The sequence below is a fragment of the Anabrus simplex genome, chromosome 3, assembly GCF_040414725.1.
Source record: "Anabrus simplex isolate iqAnaSimp1 chromosome 3, ASM4041472v1, whole genome shotgun sequence".
NCBI lineage: Eukaryota > Metazoa > Arthropoda > Insecta > Orthoptera > Tettigoniidae > Anabrus > Anabrus simplex.
In genome coordinates this window covers 340,503,166-340,529,314 of record NC_090267.1, presented here as the reverse complement: position 1 = coordinate 340,529,314, position 26,149 = coordinate 340,503,166, and the positions used below count along the sequence as shown (strand labels likewise).

At 40.1% G+C, this 26,149-nt stretch overlaps 1 protein-coding gene across 1 annotated transcript in view; it reads right to left on the bottom strand.

Annotated features, from left to right (window-relative positions):
* Positions 1 to 4,001: 4,001 nt before the first annotated feature.
* LOC136867307 (cadherin-87A) overlaps positions 4,002 to 26,149 on the bottom strand; it is a 258,249-nt gene continuing 236,101 nt past the window's right edge. Inside the window, exons 8-16 of the mRNA XM_067144464.2 lie at positions 24,627 to 24,916; positions 22,739 to 22,914; positions 21,772 to 21,907; positions 19,665 to 19,783; positions 16,495 to 16,599; positions 11,893 to 12,001; positions 7,909 to 8,028; positions 7,688 to 7,814; positions 4,002 to 4,309 (exon numbers count right to left, since the gene is read on the bottom strand). Of these exons, the coding sequence (XP_067000565.2) occupies positions 7,692 to 7,814; positions 7,909 to 8,028; positions 11,893 to 12,001; positions 16,495 to 16,599; positions 19,665 to 19,783; positions 21,772 to 21,907; positions 22,739 to 22,914; positions 24,627 to 24,916 (1,178 nt within the window). The 3' untranslated portion in view covers positions 4,002 to 4,309; positions 7,688 to 7,691. The remainder of the gene's footprint in view (positions 4,310 to 7,687; positions 7,815 to 7,908; positions 8,029 to 11,892; positions 12,002 to 16,494; positions 16,600 to 19,664; positions 19,784 to 21,771; positions 21,908 to 22,738; positions 22,915 to 24,626; positions 24,917 to 26,149) is intronic.

Sequence of the window (26,149 nt, the reverse complement as noted above, 5' to 3'; positions counted from 1 at the left end):
ATTTTACCTACCCTTTCAGTAACGCCACATGGTATTGACGAACGTAATAGGTTATGTAAAGAACCTGAAGGGTCAACGGTTCGATTCGTCATCTAGGCTGTTTGATATTTCCACTGTTTTCAGTCCCAGAATGTATCGATTAGTTGATATATTGTGTTCCGACTTGAATGTGTCAAAATTCTGGGTCTAAATGGACAATATCTCGAAAACGGTTGGTTGAATGTTATGTCAAGAAGGGTAGCGAGCTGTAAAACTTAAGCTAGCGGTAAAACTACTGACCACCTTCAAAACCTAGTATTGTTATTGCAGATTTAGAATTCCCGTGGCCGAATGCATGTAAAAGGTTATGACAATTAAAGTTCTAGTGAGGTAGCTCTCTAGTTAGGTCCATACGAATAGAGTATAGCAACTATCTTGCATAGCAGCCCTCGAATGTCAGGCTGATAAAATTAATTGGTCATAAGTTACATGTTGTAGGCCCCTGAGGTAGCTCTCTAGAGTTAGGGCCGTTAGAATAGTGTGTAGCAACCATCTTTCCCAGTAGCCTTTACCTCAGTCCCTGAAAGTTAGGGTGATAAAACTCATAGGTCATAAGTTACATGTTGTCAGCCCCTGAGATACCTCTGTAGAGTTCGGTCCATGAGAATACAGTATAGCAGCCATCTTGCATAGCAGCCCTTGCCTCAGTTCCAGAATGCCAGGCTGATAAAGGTATTGAGGATAAACATTAATAAATATGTTGGTGTTCACGTGGGAAAGTCGTAGAGTACTCTAACATTGCCTTCAGCAATTAGAAACAAGAGGGCAGTTATTAATCTGCAGAACCCACAGGATGCTTGCTTTGCACGGAGTGTGGTTGCTGGCCCAGTTCCAGATAAACATTATGTAACTCACATTTCTTCTTATCCTTATTATGATTTCCCTGTTTAACTTTCGCGGGCAGATGAACTTCAAAGCAAACTCAGTCCCCCATGGTCACCTAGACTGCACCTCGCCCGCAATAAACTTCAAGAAAAGAAATGGCTCTTACATAAAGACCCCCCATGTAGTTAACATTCCGCAGATGCATGGCCTTGCCCAAGGTGAGTGGCTTTTCCGGGAGGCCCAAGCGCTTGCGCAGAGGCATTGGTGGTCCAGACTCCCTCCTGCTTATCTACTCTAGGGAGGTATTTTATTCTTAAGATGACTCTCTACCGAGCAACACATCCTATTCGATATCGACAAAGCAAAATGGTGTTAATATCGTGTATGAATGTGTCACTCAATGTCAATCTATCCATCACATGATTTCGTTCCTTACCTGAAGGATGAGGTGGACCACTTAGTGAGTAACCACCACTCTTTGGCCAAGACACGAACTATGTTTGGAGAGATGTTGGAAGAAGGAGTTGGGTAAGCTAACTACAGTAAAATCGCCGGTAAATGCTCCACGAGGGATCACGTGTCAACCAGGTGTTGACTAGGACATCATACTAAGCAGAAGACAACCAACTGTACGCACAGTACAACAAATATAGAAATTACTGCTCAGTTCCGGGATGATAAAGCCGTTCAGCCGTTCAGCTAAAATATTCTCCAAATCCCCGTGTTTCCCACATTTTACTTTCCTCCCCTGCATCCTCCCAACGACGCAGTTGTAGTGATTGAATCATGATTCGTTCCTGTTTTTAATATTGCCGATGGGATGCCTACTGAATCAACTAGTTGTTTCTGATTAATAAAAGCATTTTCTTAAACTTTTAATTTACCCAAACAAAGAAGTTGTTTTTCGTAAAACATTCATTTTAATAACACAGACCCCTCAATACACAGAGGACAATATAAAACTGGTAAGCAAAATTTTCCTGATCTAAGGAATGTGAGTGTGAGATAAAAGAGGGTAAGACAACAGCGGTCATGCTATTGTCCGGTACAATATTAAAGGCTTACAAGCGCAGATAACGGAACAAGTACTTTGGGAAACCAGCAAGTAAAGAGTACATATTAATGATGACCCTAGCTAGAACAAGTATCGAACATTTAACCTTTCTTACAAGCATTGCTGAAAATGAATTTTACGATCTAAAAATGAAGCACAATAGGCAGATAATACTTCCCAAAGATAATATAATAAGAGTGTTCACTAGGAGCTTAATTTAGGCCACTCTCTGGTGGGTCGGTGCATACGGGGTAAATTTTGAAGATTTTATACATGTGACCTGGGAAGGAACATGTGTTATGCGGGGTATTGTATTAAGTGGGTACGCACTATATTTACAATGTAGTAGCGGGAGAGAATAATTTATTTGATAGGGAATTTTTGGGAGTGGTGGCAATAGAGGCGGCAAGTGTGAAGATATGGGTGTTTGATGAAGGTCTGGGAGAAGCGTCCTATAAGATAACTTCCTATTGTATTTATTTATATATTTAATTTAAAGTGCGATAGAATGCCTATTTTATAAGAAGTGGTGCATGTCCAAATAGAGATTTGTTTAACAATTTTAAAATAGAAATTCCATTCGGAAATTGTAACTGCCCTTAGAAAATCTTATCGACAGGAATTCGATAGTAACTTTACCTTTGGTTGCTGTTAAAAGCAGTACAGTAGTTACATTTAACGAAGTGATCATCGTCGAAGTTCACAAAATGATCAAAGCTGACTTTTAACGAGAATCATGATCAGTGAGTGAAGAACGAATCACTACGCTTATCACAAAAGTTTACTCTAATTTAAAACAAATTCCTTCGGTGCAGCTAATCATTCGAGTGTACGTCGATTGTGCTCGAAATATTAAAAGGAAATGAATTGCGATTGAACCCACTTGAAGCTAGCACATCAGTTGCACTGGGAGCTTATTTATTACCAGTGATTACAACTGACGTTCGGTTTGACATTATTCAACCCTGCAAGCGTTAGGAATGTTTTGGTGAATTGTTTACCCTCCAACCAGTATACAAAATGACATTATTTTGCTGATTATTTGGTTACAAACTTCATACCATTTGATGCGTTATTCCTCCCAAATACAATTACTTCTAAAAGAACTTCAAATACATGTGAGGCGTTTCAAAGATTTTCTTCACTTAACTTTCACAGTGCACATCCATATATTTATAATTTTGTAGACGTTATCTTTCAAACACTAGTAAATGTCATAGAAAATATTAACAGAGTCAATCCGAAACATAAAAAACTTACCTTGAGGAACTCATTTCTCAACATTCTGTAGACAAAGATATACTAGTACACTATACTCCCTAAAAAGCATTTTGACGCGTACCGTACCATGTTATTGGCACGATCATTTTAAACAACACTTTTAATCATGCCCGCTGACAGCAACCTGCTCCATGGGGAATCCTAAATTCTCTATGAAATGGGAAGAGAGATTCTGCCGCGGGGAAATTGACCATTGGGTGCTACTGATGACCACGCAGGAGTGACCGTCGAGGGCAATGGATGAGTTCCGATCAGATAAAATTTTCTTTTGATTGTAACTGATGAACTCCCAGTCATTCGAATATGTAACCACCATAAAAGAACACGTATTGAATCACCTTATTATACAAACACTGTATGTTCGTCCTGAATAGTTTACCACACCGAAAGTGTTGCTTTTCTTGCCACCCAGCAGTGAATATTCCATCCTTCTCTGAGCCCAAGAAAGCTAATATTGTGCATGTGAACTAGACATTATGAAACGCTTTCGACGATCGTAACAACATTGTGATTTTTCAACTTCGAAGTTTGATACGCTTCTTGTAAGAAGCATAGTTCTCTGTCGAGTGGTTGCCGAAATACGGACGTCTTTGAAAACTATTCTCCTAGCAGGGTTTTCTCAACTAAGAAATACGCAGTTTGCTTTCAGTTCTTTCCATCTGTGTGTGCTTTGTTTCATACTTAGTTTGAGATTCACAAACAAGAATTCTACAGAAGAGCAGACCACTCGTGGGCTAAAAAGTAAACAAGATTCAGGTTTCATTTAAAACTAGTTTCGGGTAGCTTTAGAAGAAGAAAGAACTTTTGCAAGAAAAATCCTTTATTTATCATTGAAATATCTTCAAATGCACTTTCAATAATCACGTATTGGGATTAAAATACATCTCTGTTACATGATATAATTTATTCTGTCCACATTTATAAACACTCTGAATTTCTCATACATAACAGTTTTTTCACAGGTAATATACGGCATTAAGAGAGCAGTATGTATCCTCATAATAAAATAGACATTTTTACAGCAATGTAAATAAATAGTATTTTCCACCATTTCACCTTTCTTCTTATTTTTCACGCTTGTTGCTCGATGACACAATATCGGCATCAGGACTGAAAGAAAACAGTGGCAGTAATTAGTAACCAGCAACCCGTATCAAAGAAATAGTCATTATCAAAGTCGAAAGAACGAAATATATTGTCCTCAGGGTTCGGTCCCGACAGTCGGCACAAGTAGTTCAACTTCCATCTCCAATTTATTTTCTAAAAGATAGAGTAAAAGTACCAAATTCTGTTAAGGTTGCTTATTCTATATAATAAAAACAAGCACCGAGCCCCATTCGCCCCTCGCTCGCACTTTCCACCTCCAATCCTACCTCATTCACAGGGGTGGTTCTTCATTAGGCACCCCCAAAGTTTTGGAGCAATAGAATATCACTAGGAGCCAGGTCTCTCTAGACTAATGAATTGTCACTAAGAGGAATCCCATCGACAGTTGATACTTCGACTAACAGACGTGTAAGTTACTTAGCCGCTAGTAATTCGAATGCAGAGCGGCCCCATGTTCTAGGGGTATCTTACCTGCCTCTTGTCCAGAGGTCTTGGGTTAGATAACCGGCAAGGTCAGGGATTTTTACCTGCATTTGAGAGCTGGCTGGAGGTCCACTCAGCCTACGTTGATTATCCGTGGTTTCCCATTTTCACAACAGGCAAATGCTGGGGCTGTACCTTAATAAAGTCACGGCTGTGTCCTTCCCACTCTTAGCCCTTTCCTATCCTATCGTCGCCAAAAGACCTATTTGTAAAGACGTAAAGATTGTAAAAATGTCAGCTTACGTCATTACAATTAAGGAGCTATCTGACGGTGAGATAGCGGCCCCGGTTTCGAATGCCAAAAATAACGGCCGAGGGTATTCATCGTGCTGACGACACGACACCTCGTAATAGGCCTTCGGGCTGAGCAGCGGTCGCCTTGTAGTACAATGACTCCTCGGGGCCGATAGCGCCAGAGGATTTATTTAAATTAATTTAAGTGAAGTGTGATGCGTATAAGCGAGTTCTACAATTTCTTACAACTTCTGTCAAATTCGCTTTTTTTCTTTCTCAGATCGTTAACCATTGTTGAAGCAGATGCAAAAACACACCAGAACTCTATGTACTTAAGAATATGATAATTTGTACCCTAGTGATTTTTCAGTTAAGAACAGAAAAATGAAAAATCCACAGCCTGTTTCCAGTCATTGACCGGGTCAGGAATGGAAAGAATGAAGCCTCCATCTAGCGGCGAAGATAGGAATTGTGCCGGCTGCCGAAGCCTGTCGCACTCCTCTGGGGCAATGATTAATGACAGATGAAGTGAAGTGATATTGGAGAGTGTTGCTATAATGAATTATGACAGGGAAAACCGCAGTACCCGGAGAAAAATCTGTCCCGCCTCTGCTTTGCCCAGCACGAATCTCACATGGAATGACAGGGATGTGAACCTCGGAACCCAGCGGTGAGAGGCCGGCGCGCTGCCGCCTGAGCCACGGATGCTTCAGTTTAGAACTAACTATGATAATTAAATCACGTACAAAAAATAGAATCTAGTAACTGGAATGCAGTAATTGAACACTGTCCGAAATAATTATACATTCTTCATAAAGTTGGTCATTCTACACAGATACGTAATTGGCTCATAGAAGTGAGTTATGCAGTAGCCTAAACATACATTCAAAACATCACTTACATTTAAACTCTTTGAACTGTACCACCCATATTAATATAGATAGCCGGACCCTACAACCTCGAGATAGAAAGAAATAATACGTTGCAAAAGGACCAAAAATACGAGGGTTGGGGCAAAAGTCATGGCAACTTCTTTTTTTTCTTGGAGATACCAGTCTGGTTGAAAATGTGACATATACAGACGAAAGGACAATGTGTTAACTATATGTGTGGATAATTAATAGCACTGAAATATCGTGAAATATCGTAATACACTAATTTATTGCGGTAGTATACAGGGCAATATGGCCTTCCCGGTGCAAAAGAATGACAACACAGTACACATAAAGTTGACATGACAAACCTGGGCCTAAGGACCCTCAAAGTAGTCCCCTGCTACTGACACCACACGCTGCCAACGATGTGGGAGGTGCTGAATACCATCTGCCTCAGCATTTGCCGCACCATGTGTGAATTGGGTCACCTGTTGGCACACAGCATTAGCAATGTCCTCTCGTGTTGCAAACCGCCTACCACGTAGTGGCTACTTAATCTTTAGAATGAGATCAAAGTCACAGGGCGAAATGTCGGGAGAGTACGGTGGGTGCTCCAATTCTTCCCATCACCAATGTCGCAGTAGCTGCCCTACACACTCTGCTTTAGGTGGATTTGCATGGTCGTGCAGGATTATTGCACTGTCCACAAGAGCCGGACGTTTCTCCCGAACGCCACTTCGTACCTGTCGCACCAGGAAGCCCCTGTAGTAATGTGCGGTCACTGTTCTGCCATGTGGAACAAAGTGGCAAACAATGACACCCCTGACGTCATACGCGACGATCACCATCAATTTGACTGGGGAAGGATTCTGACGGACCTTCTGCCTCCTTGGTGATCCAGCATGTCGCCACTCCGTGGACTGACGGTTCAGTTGTGGTTCGTATGCCCTGGCCCAAAATTCATCGATGGCGATTATTCGTGACAAGAATTGATCGCCGTCCTGTAGCCAGCGTGAAAGGTGGTCGGAGCATATTGTGCATAGCGCACCCACCTTTGAACTTCCGTCAGTGCATGGGGTACCCACCGCGATGCGAGTTTGCGCAGTTGCAGCTCATTACGCAATATCCTGTGGACGGTGCGTTTCTCGATGCCACTTGCCTTCTCTAACTCCAGTAGCGTCCATCGTCTGTCTTCATCCAGGAGCTGCTCGATGACGGCACGTGCACGTCTTTGCTCGAACTTTGCTCATCACTGGTTGACACACGTCCTTGCTGCAACTTTCCTACCTACCGTGCTACTGTACGGTATGATAGGGCATTATTCCCAAGGGCTTCCACTAATTCACTGTGACATTCCATCGCATTTCTCACTCGGAGAACGTTTTTTTTTTATGTAATCGCACTGCTCAACACGGGTTACTTCCATCTCGCACGACACTCATCAACTGACTGATTTCTCAGCCCCCGCTGCGCTACTATCAGCTATCACAGAGCCATCTGTTTTTCTGCACACACACTATGCCTGCAGAACTTCCACACGACACATATACTTTTGTGATCCGTTCACATATCTGCAAGAAAAAAATAGTTGCCTTGACTTTTGCCCCCAATCCTCGTATTATTTTATTTTACGTCCTACTAACTACATTTTTGTTGTTTTCGCAGACACTCACAAAAGGATTAGATCTACAACTGGTAATTACAGTTTGTAAGGATTCTTCTACACCTTCCAACCTCTTGCAAATTCACGACACGTATCTTTGAGAGCCTACATGCATGTCATTCTCACCTTTCTATGGCAGCATATCTGCAGACCCAACCACGTTGACTTCCGAGGCTCTTCTCGATCTGCGTGGATCCAGAGAATTGATCGACTCAGTTCGTTCCAGAATCTGGTCTGTGGATTCGTCATACATCTGTGGATCCGAGAATATAGTTATATACCACATTAAAGGAATTAATGTGTATTTGTTTAACATTTCACAGTTTTCAGGATGCCTACTGACTTACCTCCATTTCCGAATTCCTTAACAGATCATACCTCCCTTCTCCTGACACGTTCACGTAGTCTCCAGAGTCTATCCAGCCCTTCCGTGAGGGATGCAATTGATCAGGCCACGTCTTATTCACCTAGAAGTATAGAAATGGAAATAATTACCTAAAAAACTAATCAGGATCTTCGGGAAGTGAATAAACTTCATCCGCTATGGAGATGACACCGTAGTACTAGTTTACAATTTACTGTAGAAGAATGCCAATTATTTCTGAACAGGACCAGCGAATTAATCAACATCCAGAAAATAAAATTGAAGATAATCAGTAGTTGAGGGCAAATTTCTTTTTTCTCGAGTGACCGAAGAAGAGGCCCAACATAATATATATGTTCATTCAGAGTCATTGTAGGCCAGAAAAAAGGGGCTTTTATTTGTCCTTTTTTTGCCTTTTTGTCGTTTTTGGCTTATTGGTTCTTTTTAGATTTTTTAGGTCTTTTGGAATATTTTTGCAACTTCGCCTTGTTTCAAGTACATTTGTACCACCCATTTTTAATTCGAATCATCATTAGTTCTTCCATCACCTCTTTAACATTTCTTTAGTAAATATTCTGTGTGTGTATATGACCCATATCTGAAAAGAGAGAAAATAAAAATGAAATGAAAATGAAACTGGTGCTAGAAAACAGGAGTACCAATTTATATGCCAAGTAAGTGAAATATTGAAAGGAAATCATATTGATGTGAGTGTGTTTGTTTCACGTATGAACTCTTAACTTCCACTGATGTGGAGATAAGTTTCTCGAAGTTTCACAACTTGCTGTCTGAAAACTAACGATCCTTTACACCCAAGAACCTGGAGATAACTATTGTTATATAATGCAAGGCCAAATGAGGTGAGGTTTCCGAATTCCAGTTTGTATATCCCTACTGTGGTTAAGCCAAATGTGGTTCCAGTTATACTAATTTCCTTCTCCAGGATGTCCATTGCGGGTTCGCTGAATTCATTCTAGGTGGAAAAAATATTTTATTCTAAATTCTGTAAGTACTTTTCTTTAACAAACACAGAAGTCCTTTTTAAATTATGTCAATCTAAAAATACATAATGTCTGAAAGTAGAAGTATTTTACTCATATCATTTTGCACTCTATGTTGCATACCATCAGAATTTCGTATTTTTAAACTTCTTATTCATTCATTAAATGCCCGAATCATTGGCTGAGCGGTCATCGTTGAAGCCTTCGGTTCAGAGGGTCCCTGGTTCCATTCCCGGCCGAATCGGGGATATTAATTGTTCTGGCTCGAGGACTGGGTATTTGTGTTTGTCCCAACACTTTCTTCTTCATATTCAGACAACACACTACACTACCAACCACCACAGAAACACGCAATAGTGATTGCGTCCCTCCATATAGGGTTGGCGTCAAGAAGGGCTTCCAGCCGTAAAACAGGCCCAAATCCAGTGTACGACACAGTTCACACCAGCGACCCCACAGGTGTGAGAAAAGCGGTAGGAAAAGAAGAATAAGACGAATATATTCCTTCATTAAATGTATGATTAAAACTGATATTGTAAATGACTTTGGATCGCAATTTTACGTCCTTTCTGCCGGTTTTAGGTCCTTTTTTTTTATAATTTAGGTCTTTTTATAGGCCTTGCTTTGTATGTTCATAGGTTTTCAAGTTACGAGCCCTAGTAATCAGGAAGGAGAAAGTAATCAACGATGTTATCACCCGAGACGGAACAACCATTGAAAGGGTGTCACATTTCAACTATAGTAACCAGGATGCTGTTTAACGCAAGAATGTGATTCAGACGGAAACATTTTAGTATCATCATTGCAAGAGTTTTTGTTTTACCCTCTCCTTAACAATGTTTTATATTACATTTAGATCCTAAAAGTCACACTCTAAACCAACTACTGTGAGAGCGATCTAGTTATAATGATTCTCAGTTATGGCATTTATATATACATTTCTGTGTAATTATTTGTTTATAAATCCCTTTTGCATTTCAGCGCACATGTCTACAAGATACATTACCTAAATATACATACCGGTGCTTACTTTGTCTTGTAATATTACATTTATACCTTTCGCCATAAAATTGTAATCGTTTATGTTTAATCATAATTTTCAAAAGAATTCTAGGCTGATAAATTTTGACACATGAAATAATTCTAAACCTGAAATTATTTTGAAATCCTGAGGAAATAATAATAATACAGTATTTGTATCTTTGAGAAACAAAAGCTAATGACGTACAACTTTATGGTAAATATTGTCTTCACCTTCTTCCTTTCGTTCTTCAACATCTTTCTCCACACCTTGATGGGGTCACTGGCTAGAAATGTACCGCACATGTAGATTTGGCCGTGTTTTACGGCTGAACTTCTTGACACCAGGCCCTTTGTGGAGGGATGTTTGATAAATGTTGTACAGTACTCTGGAATCTATTGGAGAAGTACAGAAAGTAGAAAAGACTAGGGCTTAAAATAGAATACCCTATTAAGTAGCTATTAAGAACCCAGAAATCAGCGGTTAACATGATAGTAGACAGAACACAAGAAGAATTGGACCATTTAAACCCCCTATTCGTTCAGTATACCCTCTCCTCAAAGCACTGAATCACAACGGACTACGAGTAAAGGAATTTTGAATGCCAAAATCTCAACTGGCTATGAAACATACGCGTATTTCATTAGGCACTCGCCCCTATGTTAAGAGAACTTTCGAGAGTAAACTTTTGGCACTCTGTGGTTCCTCAATGTATAAAAGAACTGGCATATTTTTTAACTTGTTGAAACTTAAAGTATTATATTAATGTTAATATTATCATTATCTGGAATCCGAAACGCATAGACATGACTTCTCATTTCAAAATTTACAGGTTTAATTTCGAACCATGGCCGGATTAGTAAGAAACTACTGACGATGTCAGTCACCTATCAGGTCTATTTAATAATAATAATAATAATAATAATAATAATAATAATAATAATAATAATAATAATATATCTAAAACGAACTAGTGAAAAATGTGACCGCCTCACAAAATAATACTGCTAGGATCAGAGGAGAAAACTATTGATCAAAGAGGATCGGATAGGAAACTTGAAGATGAAAGTCCTGGCATTGGAACTCAGCTAGGGACACAATGGTAACAACCTACGTTCCTAAGTTACGAGCGCCCCTTTTATTCACGTGTTTCAGTAGACAGGAGATGTGGGGAGAAATGTTAATAGCACATCAATCACGTTCCTTAACAGGTGTTCCGCGAGATTCGGTAAGTGTGCCATGAAACTTCCGAAACTTCGTGATATTGCTGGTAAGAGTAATTAAAATTATTTTACATATTATTTATTTGTAAGAAGGAAAAAAATATATTCATGAGTTTAAACATATTGATATTACAGGGCATTTGTTGGCTTATACCTAACGATAAAATATTTAAGATGGTCCTATTAATGTATTCTTTGAAGTATCCTTACACAGAAGCTCAACTCGTGGTTAAAACTGAAGACAAACTCATATGTAATTCCTTTTCAACGGACATAATTCTCTCGTGCTTTTTTACCCTCTTTGTTTCCCTCCATATTGCTTTCACAACATTCACACATGTAATCGGTTATTTCCTACCATTTCACCATTCTTCATTTTTTCTCCTCTTAGTCAAAACCTTATCCATACCGACCTTAGCTTTTTAAACGAAAAAAAAAATGCATGTAACACGTGTCAAACTAATGACCTCAAGAAATCCCAGAACACGGACTAACTCGACAGTAAGCCTTCAAGCGACTAACTGTTGAGGGCCAGACAATGTCTCCCACATTGTTGACATGTCGTATATTTTCAGTGTGCCGTGGAAACTCACCTCGAAAAACAGTGTGCCGTTAACTGTAAAAGGTTTAGGAACACTGATACAGCTGTACATGGCGATCGATTTTCACTTCGATTCATAACAACTTAAGACAATAGCTTGGATCGTGAACATGAAACTTACTGGAGTCTGGTCTTCACTTGAACGACGCTCCATTAAGTGGGTCTCAGGACCATCAGGCACGCAGTAGACTTGCATGGTAAGCTCCTGATCCTCGCATAACTTCAGTTTTCTACAACATCAGTAAAAGAAAGCTCCTTAATTTACTGTTACATTCAATCATATAAGTGTCATTTCCCAAAATTAGAGTTCAGAGAGGATGTCTAAATTCAGTATTAAAGCTACATGAAATCTTGTGAAGTAATTGCGTTAACTGTGAGTATGATAACATGGAAGCGTTCCAATTGTTTCCAGAGACACAGAAAAGAAAAATACTTTTTTGTTAGTTGTCGGATTAAAACATTGAAAGTTTTCGGCGACGCAAGGAGAGAAAAGGGATAGGATTTGGAAGGTAGCTGGCGTGGCCTTAATTAAGGTACAGCCCCCGTGTGAAAATAGAAAACCACTGACTAAAATGACTAGCAACCTATCACAGTATAAAGTTAGGCTGAATTTTATTCACTTATTTACAGCGGAAAACATTAAAAATAATAGCTTGTTTCTACATATTTTTGGGCATGTTTTCATAATAAATTCAAATAAATTCAAATAAATTCAACATCAAATATGCTACTTCACAGAAAATGGGTAATATTATTGTACACAATACAACGCTTTTTATTTCCAAGATTATTGGCTTCCCTTCCCTTTCTGTTTCCACAACATTGAAAAAGTGTGACTTGGTATACGATGTATAAGACATTGTTGCATTACAACCACAATTGTCTTGTATCTTCCGTGTGGACTAATTTGTATTTCGACCTTTGAGTGACATGATTCTGACTCCAGTGAACCGTTCTGTAAAGTTTATTCAATTGCCGGAGAATTTATTTCCTTTGTAAGATACTGTATTTGCAAAAAGTTGTACAAATTCACTTTCTAACTTATGTTACAATAATATAAACTTCGTCAAAAAGGAAGTAATTGTAAAAACGTATGGAGTAAAAAACCTGGCTTAAGGTTTTGAATATCAGATTTATGTCTCTCCCACAAGAATTTCGCAAACATTTTTAAGACATAGACTATTAATCCATTTCCACACATTGTATAGAAGCATTTGCAAATGAATGTGTAATATTTAAACAAAGTGCAAAATGTGAGGGGAAACGTGGTGATCTCGACAAGCCCTGGACCACATTAATATGAATGGGTTACGTTATAGCGTGAGTCATATACAAAGCGTACTTTGCTTTAGTCTATCACAACAATGCATCGCGATGTTTCGTTATCCTTGGAAATTGCGCGGGATGTTTTGAAATTTTATTCAAGTGTCACTAGATGACATATTTCGCAAGTCGCAGCTATTTAGTTTGTTCATTGCTGTGCATCATTACAATCATAATCACAGAAGGTGCACTGCACAATACAGCAATGGTTTATTATTGTGAAGAAATATAGGATAACAAATTCTATTATAGTGATGGAAATTGAAGACATGGATTCAAGAAGGACGTAACTAAAAAAACACTTTTGAGATAAATGAGTTTAAAGAATTATAACGTCAAACACTTATCTCAGAAATACAGAATTTTGGACAATTATACTTAACGACATTCTTGATTATTCCATAATATGTACATCAAAAATATTTCTAAATTGTGTGATTTGTTGTCAGTCTTTATTTTGGAGTTACGCCCTTATTCAATATTCAAGAAAAATTTTCATTGAAAATTGATGTTATTTACATTGTTGGAAGCATGTAGACGAGTTTTACATGTTAGAACATTTAACAGGTCACAACACGTCATTAGGGGAGTCCCTATATCGAGAATTTCCTACTCCCACAAATTCAGCGTCCCAGAAAATATTTTCAAAGCATGCACGTGCATCTGTCTACACAAAGCCTACTAAATCTTTAACATCTTTTAATTTCCCGTGTTTAATACCTACATGAGGGATTGGGGTACTACCCAAAATATCTAAAGACCTTATATCCTTCAATAACTGAAACTTGTCATGGAACGTAATGTTATAAGTCTGGCTTCCTGACACAGTTCCTTCAGGAGAGTAACATTATATGACTTTTGAATTGAAAACTTAAGTCATTTTGTTTGCGGTGTTGATGGGCTGAGAACGGCAGACCATTCGGATAGTAAGGTTTGCTATCCGAATCATCAGAGGCTTCACTTGATATATATTCACTGTCATCTGCTGAAATGTTTTTGCGTCAGCCGTTTCGCTTCTGATGAGTGATAAGTGCTGGCTCAACGTAAGTCAGCACTGGAGTGTATTTTAAGTCAGGCACGAGCAATATTTGGAAGAACGGCAAAACTGAATGTAGCACATCACACGCCATCTATTGACACTACCGAGAAGCTATTTAGGTAATAACTAGAACAGCCTCCAAGGAACGTATATATGCATAACGACGAATAACGACACAATCTGACTTAAGCCCGTCTCCCATCCATGTCTTCAATTGGAGTTCGCGATAGTCCAGACAGGAACACAACAATGACGTTAGTGGGCAAAGTAGAAACAAGTGAAAATCATGACGGAAAACGGGAAGCATCGCCAATCAACACTGCCAGCAGTTCATATGGGTTTTCAGGAGCGACTGCAGTGGTCACCCGTAACGAGAGCGGGCACACGTACACGATGTATCAAAGGTCTGCGAAGAAAGCAAAGCTTAAGACATATGGGGTAATAGCAGTTCGTGAGCTTCAAGAGTCTGGTAAGTCTAAGAGAGTGGAATATTGCCGTGGGTTCCAGGCAAGCATTGCTCAAAATCCTTGCATACTACCCATAACATGGTTCACAGACGAACATTCGTTTTACCTGTGTCACTACGTGAATTCATAAAACACACGCATATTAGTCAAACAGTTTCCACGTACCATTTGTGCACACTAATCGAAAGTAGGGTTTTAGTGCGCAATAACAGTAGAGTAAATTTTGTTTCTCTTCTTGCTAGTTGTTTTACGTCGCACCGACATAGATAGGTCTTACGGCGACGATGGGACAGGGGAGGGCTAGGAGTGGGAAGGAGCGGCCGTGGCCTTATTTAAGGTACAGCCCCAGCACTTGCCTAGTGTGAAAATGGGAAACCACGGAAAAACATCTTCAGGGCTGCCGACAGTGGGGTTCGAACCAACTATCTCCCGAATACTGGATACTGGCAGCACTTAAGCGACTGCAGCTATCGAGCTCGGTTAGAGTAAATAGATGGACATTTTTTTGAAAGGGCAGTTAAGTCCGCAGAGTACCAACGAATCGCCATGGAATTTGTTGAGTTACTGGATGATATCTAGCTGCGTCAAGGGCACGTTCAATAGTACGGCCCCACTTGTCATGTTGATGAATCAAATTTTATTTGATAATCATGTTATATTCAAAAACCTGTGAGCATTGAGATACCTGGACTTCTCCCAACAGACATTTTCCTGTGGGATTATTTCTTCACTACATTTCTTAGAACTTTGGATGAGTCGAAAGACACCATCACGCGTAACATCAAGGGCATATTGCTCCAGCGAAGGACCAGGGACAGGGATGGACGTGTTTATTTTTTTGATACAAACGTAAATAAACTAACACACGACCCATCTCAGGTCACAGTGTTCCCTGATTTTCTGGAAAATATGAATGCGTATGCCTGTTTCCCATGTGTTGTTATTATAAGATGCATAATATTATTTTTGTCATAACGTCACTTTTGATTACGAAGGCCTGCTTCATCAGTCCAATCTCACAATAAAGATGCCTGCCGCGACTTTCTGCATACATCCACCTCTCTCACACACTTTTACCGAACACATCAGCCAGAAGGCAGCCAGAGTGCATGCCTTTGACACCGCTGATCTGAGGCGTGATTTTCAAAACCATACGATACATAGCTGTGCAATACATACATCGTTTTAGCCTGTCAAAACAACTGCAAACCATATTCAACACATCGTGTAGTAGTTCAGAGGAAAATTTCAGAACATCAAACTGGTATTGTTATTAAATCTTATGTCTAATAAGTTTTCCAAGCCTATGCCAGCTGGGTTTCTTATTCTTCAGTTCATACAATGGCAGGTACATTTTCATAACAGAAATACATAGCGATGCAAGATGGTACCGATGAGCGCTGATGAGTTAGCTCCCATGACATATCAATATTAAAAGTACTATTTGTTTTAATCAGAAGCTTACTAAATAAAACTAAAGACAGCAAACGATGTTGATTTCTCAAGAGAATTTGCCGTTAATCTGGGAGATTATAGAATTCCTGGCTAAGATATTAGTCCACATTTATGACAAATCCAAACCATTCACTGGCATAAATTTCTGAATGAACAGTGCATTTTTAATTTGGTGTACACTGTTCTACATGTTATTCACTTGTGATTGAATTTTAAGGTGAATAACAGTGATACTGCTATATATAGTTTGTGAATGATTATAAAGCACGTTTGTCAGCCCCTTCAACATAACTTATAATTCGTTCTCGTTCTTCAACTTTCCTGAACGTCCCTGAATGTAAAATCACTTAAACATAAGATTTCACTTCTAACTTCTCATCCAAACCTAGAAAACTACGGCGAATGCAAGATTAAACCATTAAAAACAGTTTCCACTTACTGTTCAATCCAGAAAGGTCTTTCAGATGAATCATTTATATCATCAATTATCTCTTGCTTGATGAGTGCTTCCTTCTTTCGTAGACCAACGGGAGCTATCGCCGGTCTGCACACAGAGAAGATATTTTACAACATGATCAAGAAAAGAAATAAATGTGTCCTCCATTAAATTTCACCAGTACATAGAACAAACAAACATACAGTACTTGAAAGAAATTGATCTTAATAAACATTTAAATAAATCCTTCTCGTGGGTATCGCCAGACAATCGGTTGAAAATTTAAATTTCAACATCCATATAACAGTAATTTTCAAATAAAAACTAGAATCTAAATAGCAATTTCAAACATTATCATCGTATTAAACATTCCACTTTAAAATTATGAAACAGAGCAATTTTCAGAGCTACTGAGTTCGTATTCAAAGCAACATATACAGCAATAAATTAATTAAATACATTTAATGACCACAATCAATAAACACTTCCGGATCGAACAGAACAATTATGAATTAGTTCATTAGCTCTAGAGCAAGCTATAAATTATATAAAAGTGTTCAAGATATTCAGTACCCTTTCTCATAAACAGAGCGGAGTGGCCGCAAGTCTTAACGCGCTACGGCTATGAAGCCAAGCTCTGCATTTGGGAGGCGACTGGATTTGAACCTCATCGTCGACTGTCTTGAGAATGGCTTTCTGTGTTTTCCCATTGTCACTTCCAGGCGAATGCCGAGCCAGTTACTATTCATAGGTTACAGTCGATGCCTTTCATCTCCTTAACCCATTTCATTCACTATCATTCATTTAATGGCAACTGAGGTTGGCGTCAGGAAGGGCATCCGGCCGTAGAAACATGCCGCTTAATTTTATGTCACCTCATCCCCAACCAAGCGGGACTAAGGGGCAGACAAACAGTGACCTCTGTCATAAACCATTTCTGTGGAATGCATGGTAATAGTTGAAGTTTTATTATCACGATCTGAAGAAATGTTATTTTGTGAAACAGGTCTGTTATTGTTGCCGTTGATACTTTCACGGCCCGTACTTATAGACATGATATAGACTTTTGGGCTTATGCCGTATCAAGAAAATAAGATAAAATGAAATTCTTTACGTTTCGCAGAGAACTTTGCTCTGCGTCTTCAGAAGAAAATCTCGACTATCCACGAGAAAGGCTTCTCAAACAATGAGGTTTGAATTTAGACGTTATAATAGAAGTGGAAGTGGTACGTTCATTCGTTACCAGATGGCTCCCCGGACGCAGTACAGCGCTAGCGTTCGAAGCGAAAGCTGACGGAACCATCAGAATCAGTCTGAGAGGGTCTCATAACTTAACCGGTGTACGCACATATGAAAGTATGACATTGATACAATCGTGGAATGAAATACTTGGCGATGAGGAACGTACGAATTTCGAAAACACTGAAACGAAATAACAATAGTGAAGGGACAGGGAAGGGAGCTACCTAGGTGCATCCTTAATGGCTGGCAACCAGGTATTACTTAATTAATAGCGACTGTCCCTGTTAAAATTTTTGGTTTTCTACGTATTTCCATAGATTCCCGTATAATCCTGGACCTTTAGTGTCTAGTGTGGGTAACAGCTCGAGCATCTTGGAACACGACATCATGACCCAACGTAGAGATGTTCAGCTATTGCTGATTTGTCTGGCTGGTTGAGACGAGTTTTTCAGTCATGTTCCTTGATACGAGTACCAATGGACCGACATGTTTGGCCAATGTATACCTTTCCGCAAGTACAGGTTATTTCGTATACCCCAGGATGTAAAAGTGGAGGCAATTTTTCCTTGGTTTTACTCAGACTGTGAGCAATTTTAGTGACGGTGTCAAACACGGTTTTTATATTGCGTTCGCGGAGGACCTTGGCAATTCGATCTGTGATGTTGTGAATGTAGGGCAGGTAGACAGTTCCCTTCACTTCTGCCTTCTGTGAGCTTTTCTTGATCGTTTCTCCGAGATGCAGGGCTCTATGATTCTGCAAATCGCTGTAATCATTACCCTTGAACGTGACTTTGGGTGTGTCCATCTCCACCTGGGTATTTGATTTTATTTACTCCATATTGCTTTGGCGAACCTACTTTGGATATATTAGATCGATTGAAGACTTGTTACTTCATACACTAGGGCAGTAGGCTGATAACTTCTTTATTTAAGATACTTTATCACAATCGAAGGTCGTAGCCATCTAGATATCTTCAATTTTCTATTCTTAAGGTGTGTCCAGAACCATCTCCGGCTAAACATAGTATACAAACTAGAACTATTTACTTATTTTCATTCATCTGTCAAAGTCTCATCCTTGGAAGTGATTGAGGTATGAGTATGGAAAGGATGTTTTGGCACGAATAGGTTAGAATTCAAACGAGTTTACCGAGCTCGATAGCTGTAGTCGCTTAAGTGCGGCCAGTATCCAGTATTCGGGAGATAGTAGGTTCGAATCCCACTGTCGGCAGCCCTGAAGATGGTTTTCCGTGGTTTCCCATTTTCACACCAGGAAAATGCCGGGGCTGTACCTTAATTAAGGCCACGGCCTCTTCCTTCCCACTCCTAGCCCTTCCCTGTCCCATCGTCGCCATAAGACTTATCTGTGTCGGTGCGACGTAAAGCAAATAGCAATAGTCAAACGTGTTTGAACAAGGCGAAAGTGTCATCTAGACGCTCGACAGCTACGTCAGTGTGTTGCATAAATTGTGGGTGTTCTGACAATTCAGATCGCTAATATTATGCAAATCCCACTGCAGGACCGTTGTGCGGGTATATGACACTTGCGCCTTGGTTAAATATGTTTGCATTCTAACTTACTCGTGTCTAAAAATTATTTCCCGAGGTATCAGCAATACTAGTAATGCCATGCAGCCAGTTCCTCATGCCAATGCAGTGAAAATGTCGCTCAGTGGGTCAGTCGGTGTGCGTATTTCGGTGGGCTTCGCACACATATCTAACAATATATTCTGTCTTAATGGGAAAGGAAACGGGAAACACCTCAGTCCTAATTTCCCTAGTACACTTCAGAACTGACGCCTAGTAGAGCTGTTGAGGATGCAACCGAACTTACTACGGACAACTCAACAACTCACACACTATTTTGAAGGTTCTAGTTCACCTTTATCATAAACTAACTTACACTTAGTCAGGAAGAATACTTCACCTACCTGTGATAGCAACACAGCACTATCAAGGTTACACAGCCAATGAGGAGTACTATCACCATGGCAACAAGGGCTGCCAGTATGATATTGAAGGTGTCCTCTTGCATGGCAACAAAAGCAGGCTGTAACATATAATGTAAAGTTTAGTTACAAAACCAGATACACCTAATTTTGTTTTGAAATTGAAGTGGTAGTATTTTTTGCGTTGAATATTTTTTCGGAACCATATTTGGGTCAGGGACATTTATGAAGAAATTAAAATGGGACAGTGTTGAGTTCGTGGCCACAGATTTTGACGAAACGTTCAGTCCACAGGGCATTGTGCCGATGAATATAGTTTCCAATTGTGTTTTATTTTTCATAGTATCAAAATCTAATTGAGATGTACTGGCCACACCAACCCCGTGAAAATCCAGTCTCTTAGCACACAAACACTAACTTATGAGTAAAGGTCTGCTCTGAAAGGGGACGAGTAAAGAGGAAATGAACTGTCCAAACAGTCTGCCTTGTAACCACACATTGTGAGCCAACTGCCAATCAGCACAAGAGGATTGGTGGAACCAGATAAAGGGCGTTCTAACACTCCATTGCCACCATAAATCACAGATTCTATGTCGGCACGATTCGGTGCACTCGTCTGTACGACCAACGTGATAACTATTCCGAGATAAAGTACGTAGTTAATGTGAGTTTTATATTTTATATGTTAATTTTAAACAAGACGTACACCAAAACCAAACCCCATCACGCAACAGTCTGACGAGCCTTGGCCTACCAAGCGACCGCTGCTCAGCCCTAAGTCCTGCATATTACGAGGTGTCTTGTGGTCAGCACGACGAATCCTCATGGCCGTTATTCTTGGCTTTCTACACCGGGGCCGCCATCTCACCATCAGATAGCTCCTCAAGTGTAATCATGTAGACTGAGTGGACCTCGTACCAGCCCTCAGATCCAGGTAAAAATCCCTGACCTGGCCGGGAATCGAACTCGGGGTCTCTGGACAAGAGAAAGGCACACTATCCCTACACAACGGGGCCGGCGATAAGACATAGCGTACATTAATATTACAGACGAAGGTTAAATCTATATCTGTACCACACCGAGCCATGGGGGCTTCAATAGGAGTATTGAAGTATCTTCATCATCCCCAGAGTGGTCAGTATCCACGTCCATGAGTACCACATCGTTTTCCACCATCTGAATAGCAGATGTGCCCAACTGGAACTCCGGTAGCACGGAAATCGCTTAAAATTTCTCGGCCGCCTTAAATTTCAGACGCTCCCGACAAACCCTTTAAGCTCGATGTATTGGACATTCTTGGAATATGACAAGGTGCTCTTATCACCTCGAATGCGTCTTCCAAAATTTTGAATCCATTTATTGTCGATGTGTCGAGACATTTTGCGAAGGAAAGACATTCTTCACACTTCTTTGCACCACAAACTTGGCCCTGTTTTATGGCCGGATGCTCTTCCCGATGTGTGTGTATGTGTGTGTATGTGTGTGTGCGCGAACAGGAGTGCGTTGTGACAAACACAATACCCATTACTCTAGGGATTTTACCAGACCGACTTTTCCGGGAACTGAACCCGGGACTCCCTGAACCGAATACCACGACCCTACTCAATCAGTCAAGGAACATAGATAGTTAAAACGAACACTTTATCCTCAGTCTGTAGAGATATTAAAGTGCCTAATGGCATCAATGGCGATTTCTGTCCATCCAGATAACTTTTAGATACTGCAATATACAGAGGAATGACTCTTTTATATGGTTTGCTTGCTGATATTCTCTCTCATATTAAAGAACTCCTGAACTACATTCATAAGATTGTATGAACATAAATTCCCTTTGAGAACAGAATTAAGATCTGTGATCGAACCGACAATCCTGAGTCTCAATATAAATCCTCCTTGAGAATATAATTAAAAACTGTGATCAACCCGAAAATCGAATCCTGAGAGGCCTGCGCGCTGCCGCCTGAGCCACGGAGGCTCTATACATAAGCAGAATATCGGTCAATATCACAGACATGAATGCGATCATCTTGATACGTTAAGATAAAAATTTTCCCCAACACATGCAGTTAATGAAAGACGCTCAACTCACCGTAACATTTTCAATATCAATAGCAGTGTAGTAGTCCTTCAGATGGTAATACTTAGAGTCCATAAGCTTGAGCACCTCGGGAACTGACATTATACTTTGTGTTGGACTATCCACGACGTGCAGATAGATATCACACCTAGAATCACAACGAAAACTTCAACATTCTATTGTTAAATTCATGAACTCTAAAGGAAATGTAATGTTATATTTATTAACGTCCATTTTATGCTCACATTAATTATTCTTCTGGGTGTACTAGGGTGATTCAATAAGTAATGTAACAAGACCTCTCACTGTTTAAAACTTACGTAACGCTTAATACATGTTTGAATATCATACACAATACGGACTTGTTGCATACTATTCTTATGTGTTGCATTTATGCTTGCCAGGATATTCGCTTTAACTATATACCAATCCATCCATCTTGGCTTAGAGGAAATCTGTGTCAGCGACTGACGTCAAGACGTCATGGCTCGTTGAATTTCACCGACAGTTCGAGAGACTCTTACGTTTAGATGCCGCTCCAATTGTCAAGAGATCGATATCAGTCGATGCTAGGCCAAGACAGAGTAGTTACAGTATAGCTCCGAAGCTATTCATGTGAGGGTTGGCTAAGGAGGACCTCGTGCTATTGTGGAGCAGTATGGTGTCTATTCAGACCATCTGAGGTCGCTTACTCTGGCTTTTCGAGATATTGATGAGCTCTTTGGATGCAAACATCCGATCGATACTACGCACCTAAAAGTTAGATCATTCTTCCGGCATTTCCGCCATATTACAGCTGATTTTACTACAGTATGACCGACAATAGATGCGAGCTAAAGACTGTGAAGGGAAACTGAGATATACCTGCTCTCGTTTGGCTGGAAATTTCTATGCGGTAAGGAACAATACAGATGTGAAAGGTCTTATTATTCATTGAACCACTTATGTGAATGTAATGGTGAATTTTTCAATTGCTTACCAGTCTCGACGAATTTGTCCGGAGGAGTCTACATGGTACCGTATGTCATCAACGACCATTAGACTCTGTGTGATGTTGGACAGCTCAAACGCAATCTCGTTGCTCTCTTCAGTCACCTCCTCTGGTGTACGGGAGAGTATAACCCTAATCAACTGCCTGGGCTGATACACCCAAACCTAGCAACACAAGAGGACGCTGTAGTAATCATCCAATAGCAACGTTAAATGCATGTCACTTATGTCACTTAGTTAATGGAAATACTTCGGTCCGTTGTTGATAACAATTTAATCAAATCCCCAGGCACGTCACAAAGGTGGTTTGAACCCCTACATGACAACTATGTCATCTAATAAGAACCAGAATTCTCTTCAGAAGACTCGATTTCACGGGCATTAATTGATATTACACACGTGGAGTTACACAAGAGGGAAGCATGGAAAGCTTTAATCAAATATTACTAAAACACCAAAGCCACATCTTCTTTGATGAGAACTGTGAAAATATTGTTTATAATTGCGGTCGAGTTTGAGGTTTCCGCCTTACGAAGTCGGCCGACCTCACAGCAGCATCGAACTACTGCTCTCCAACTGGGTTCCCGCAGGTGCAGTGCACTCCACAACACAACTAGTCTCAAGAACTCGACTCACACCACACGGCCCCCTACATTTCGCATACCAAAGACCTCCTGATTGATTAACTTATTACTGACATACTCCAGAATGACACATGACTCACTTGCTAGTTCTCTCGTGACTGATTCATGCTCCCTCAGATTCGCTCTTTTCATAGGCCAGTGGAAGATTCTCGCAATTTCCACTTCTAGATCATTCCACGCGCCTTCTGCATTGTTGGCCGTTCTTAGCACCTTCGAAGGAGCTTCCTTATCACGTGACTCAACAAATCGCCCGGGCTATTTCTTCTCGCTATTGGCGCTGCTCATGCTGCCACCGCCCTGCACTCTCGGCCCTCACTGTCGCATTATTATTTTCCGGAATCGCTTATGGTAATTTAAATGTTCAATGCAATTGCCTAATAGGCCTCTACAAATAATGAATGTATCCACCCTAAAAGAGATAACGGTTTAATATCCGTATAAACATTTGCCATGAGAAACAGAAGCTAAGAATTCTAGAGTTCGTCAACTAAGTCGTCAAAAATCTTTACCATCATTATAACAGATACACATCAAGATACTGATAACCAAGCATCTGATAAAACTAGTAAGGGTAACCCAAATGACTGATTGGGACTCAATTTAGTGGTTAAATATTGATTCAGCCTTCGAAATTCCCAGTCAAAATATTTTAGCACAGATTACCTGATCAAAAGGGTCTGGACACGTACTTAACTCTGATGGAATCACACAGTGCCCCGTGATATTCCCTGTACCACACTCTTTGATGCTCGACAGCTTCTGTTAGTCAGCACATGTGGCCTACATGGCCTTGATTCCATGGTAATCGAAACTTCCTGTTTCCACATATTCCACTGGCATCTCGTAACGCTGAACATGGATCTATCTGTCTATATCACTTCACTCCTCACCTGAAGAGTGATGGGGGCTACTTAGTGGGTGACGCCCACTCTCTGGCCAAAAGATGAGCTATGTTTCGATGTATGATGGAATAATGAGTTGGGTAAGGTAAGTATTTGGTTTTGATGGTGGAAGGAAATAATCTTTTCAGTAAAGGACTTCTGGGAGAGGTGATAATCTGATAATGCATCTAAGTGACATCTAAGCACTAGTTTACGTGTACAGGCAGGTGTCTAGATAACTTTGATAGCACTGACCACTTGGTGGAATGACATAAAGCTAAATAAGTAAATGTCACTGACTGTAACAAACTGTAGACTATCTGAGAACTTCCAAAATTCTGTAAAAACTCACATGAACTACTGTCCGTATCTGCCTTCCCGGTGGAGCGCGCTCCCTGGCTGCTATCTCCAACACAATTCGTTCCTGATTGTATTCTGCCATATAGTTTGCCGTAGTTATCCTTCCATCTTCTGCCACACTGAAGGGTGAAGGACTTAAAAAGTACGGAAAGCGTTCTAGACCAGATTTAAAGAGCTTGGCAGCAGCTATGTGGTAATTTACCGACCCATTGATATTCAGGTCAGGATCACTGGCTTTTACCTTCACAACAAACTCGCCAATACTAGCCATTGCGTTGACACCTGCAATAGTAGAAGCATGGTTTCATTAAATACATTCCCTGTATGTTCACATGTCGACAAACTGTGGCTGTGAGTGGATTTACTAAGAAACAGTCACTGTTGTAAGGTGAAAGCTGAGCAATCAGAAGGATATATTTGAAAATTAATGAAGATTCAACAACCCATTTAACCAGAAAGGCTCTAAAAGTGGTCGCGTTTTTTAAGAATTAGGCCATTTAAAGCTGTATACACTTTGTTGATCTACAGATATATATATATTAGTATAAAAACAGTATCACTACTGATAATAAGGAACAGATATTATCCCCAAATAAATACTGTTACAGCTTCAGGAAACTTCTGACTTCCAAGTAGACATCCATAAAACTAAAATGATGGTAAATAAGTTTATAATAACACGTTCACCCCCATGATCAGTTATAATAATGTTATCGTTCTTACGTTTCATTAGCTAATTTTATAGTTTTAAGGTACACCGAGTTGACAGAAGTTTGTCCCACAGGAGTTCTTTACATGCCAGTAAATCTACCCACACTAGGCTGACGTATCTGGGCCCTTTCAAATACCACCAAATTCAGCCAGTATCGAATCTGCCAACATTAGTTTCGGAGGCGAGTGCTCTACCGTCTGAACTACTCATCTCAGTGCTCCTGTGATCGACCAAGATCGATATCGCCAGAGTTCCCCAAACTCCCGCAGTCGACTACAGTCGGTGAGAGAAGTGAGAATAAAGGAGCTATAAGAAGCCCCTCTGAACGCCGTTTTGTCACGTTTTTTCGAATATGTTTGAGAGAAAACATTTGAAACATGAATTACTGCACAGTACGTTTTCTTCATTTATTCTTAGAACGTTTGTGCACGTTAGTCACGGCACATGTCGAAGAGACACGTATGGCTCTATTTGTTGTTCGCACTGAAACATTTGTCTCCCGCGAGAATATCTCCATTGATTAACTGGAGCTTCTCAACATTGCATCAGAAATTTCGTCCAAGTTTGCCTCGGTTAACATTTTAGGCTTACTGCTTCTCGGAGCGAAGTGTACAGATCCGGTTTCATAAATATAATTAAATCTCACCATGATTAGGATATACCAAATTTTGGAAAATATTCACGACATTTTTTAAGTTTTCCGAAAATTTATGATCATAAGGCAAGATGTACGTACTTCACTTACAAGACTCTATTTCCAAGCGTTAACATATTGACTTCCAAAGTACAACTGCTTGTTAAAA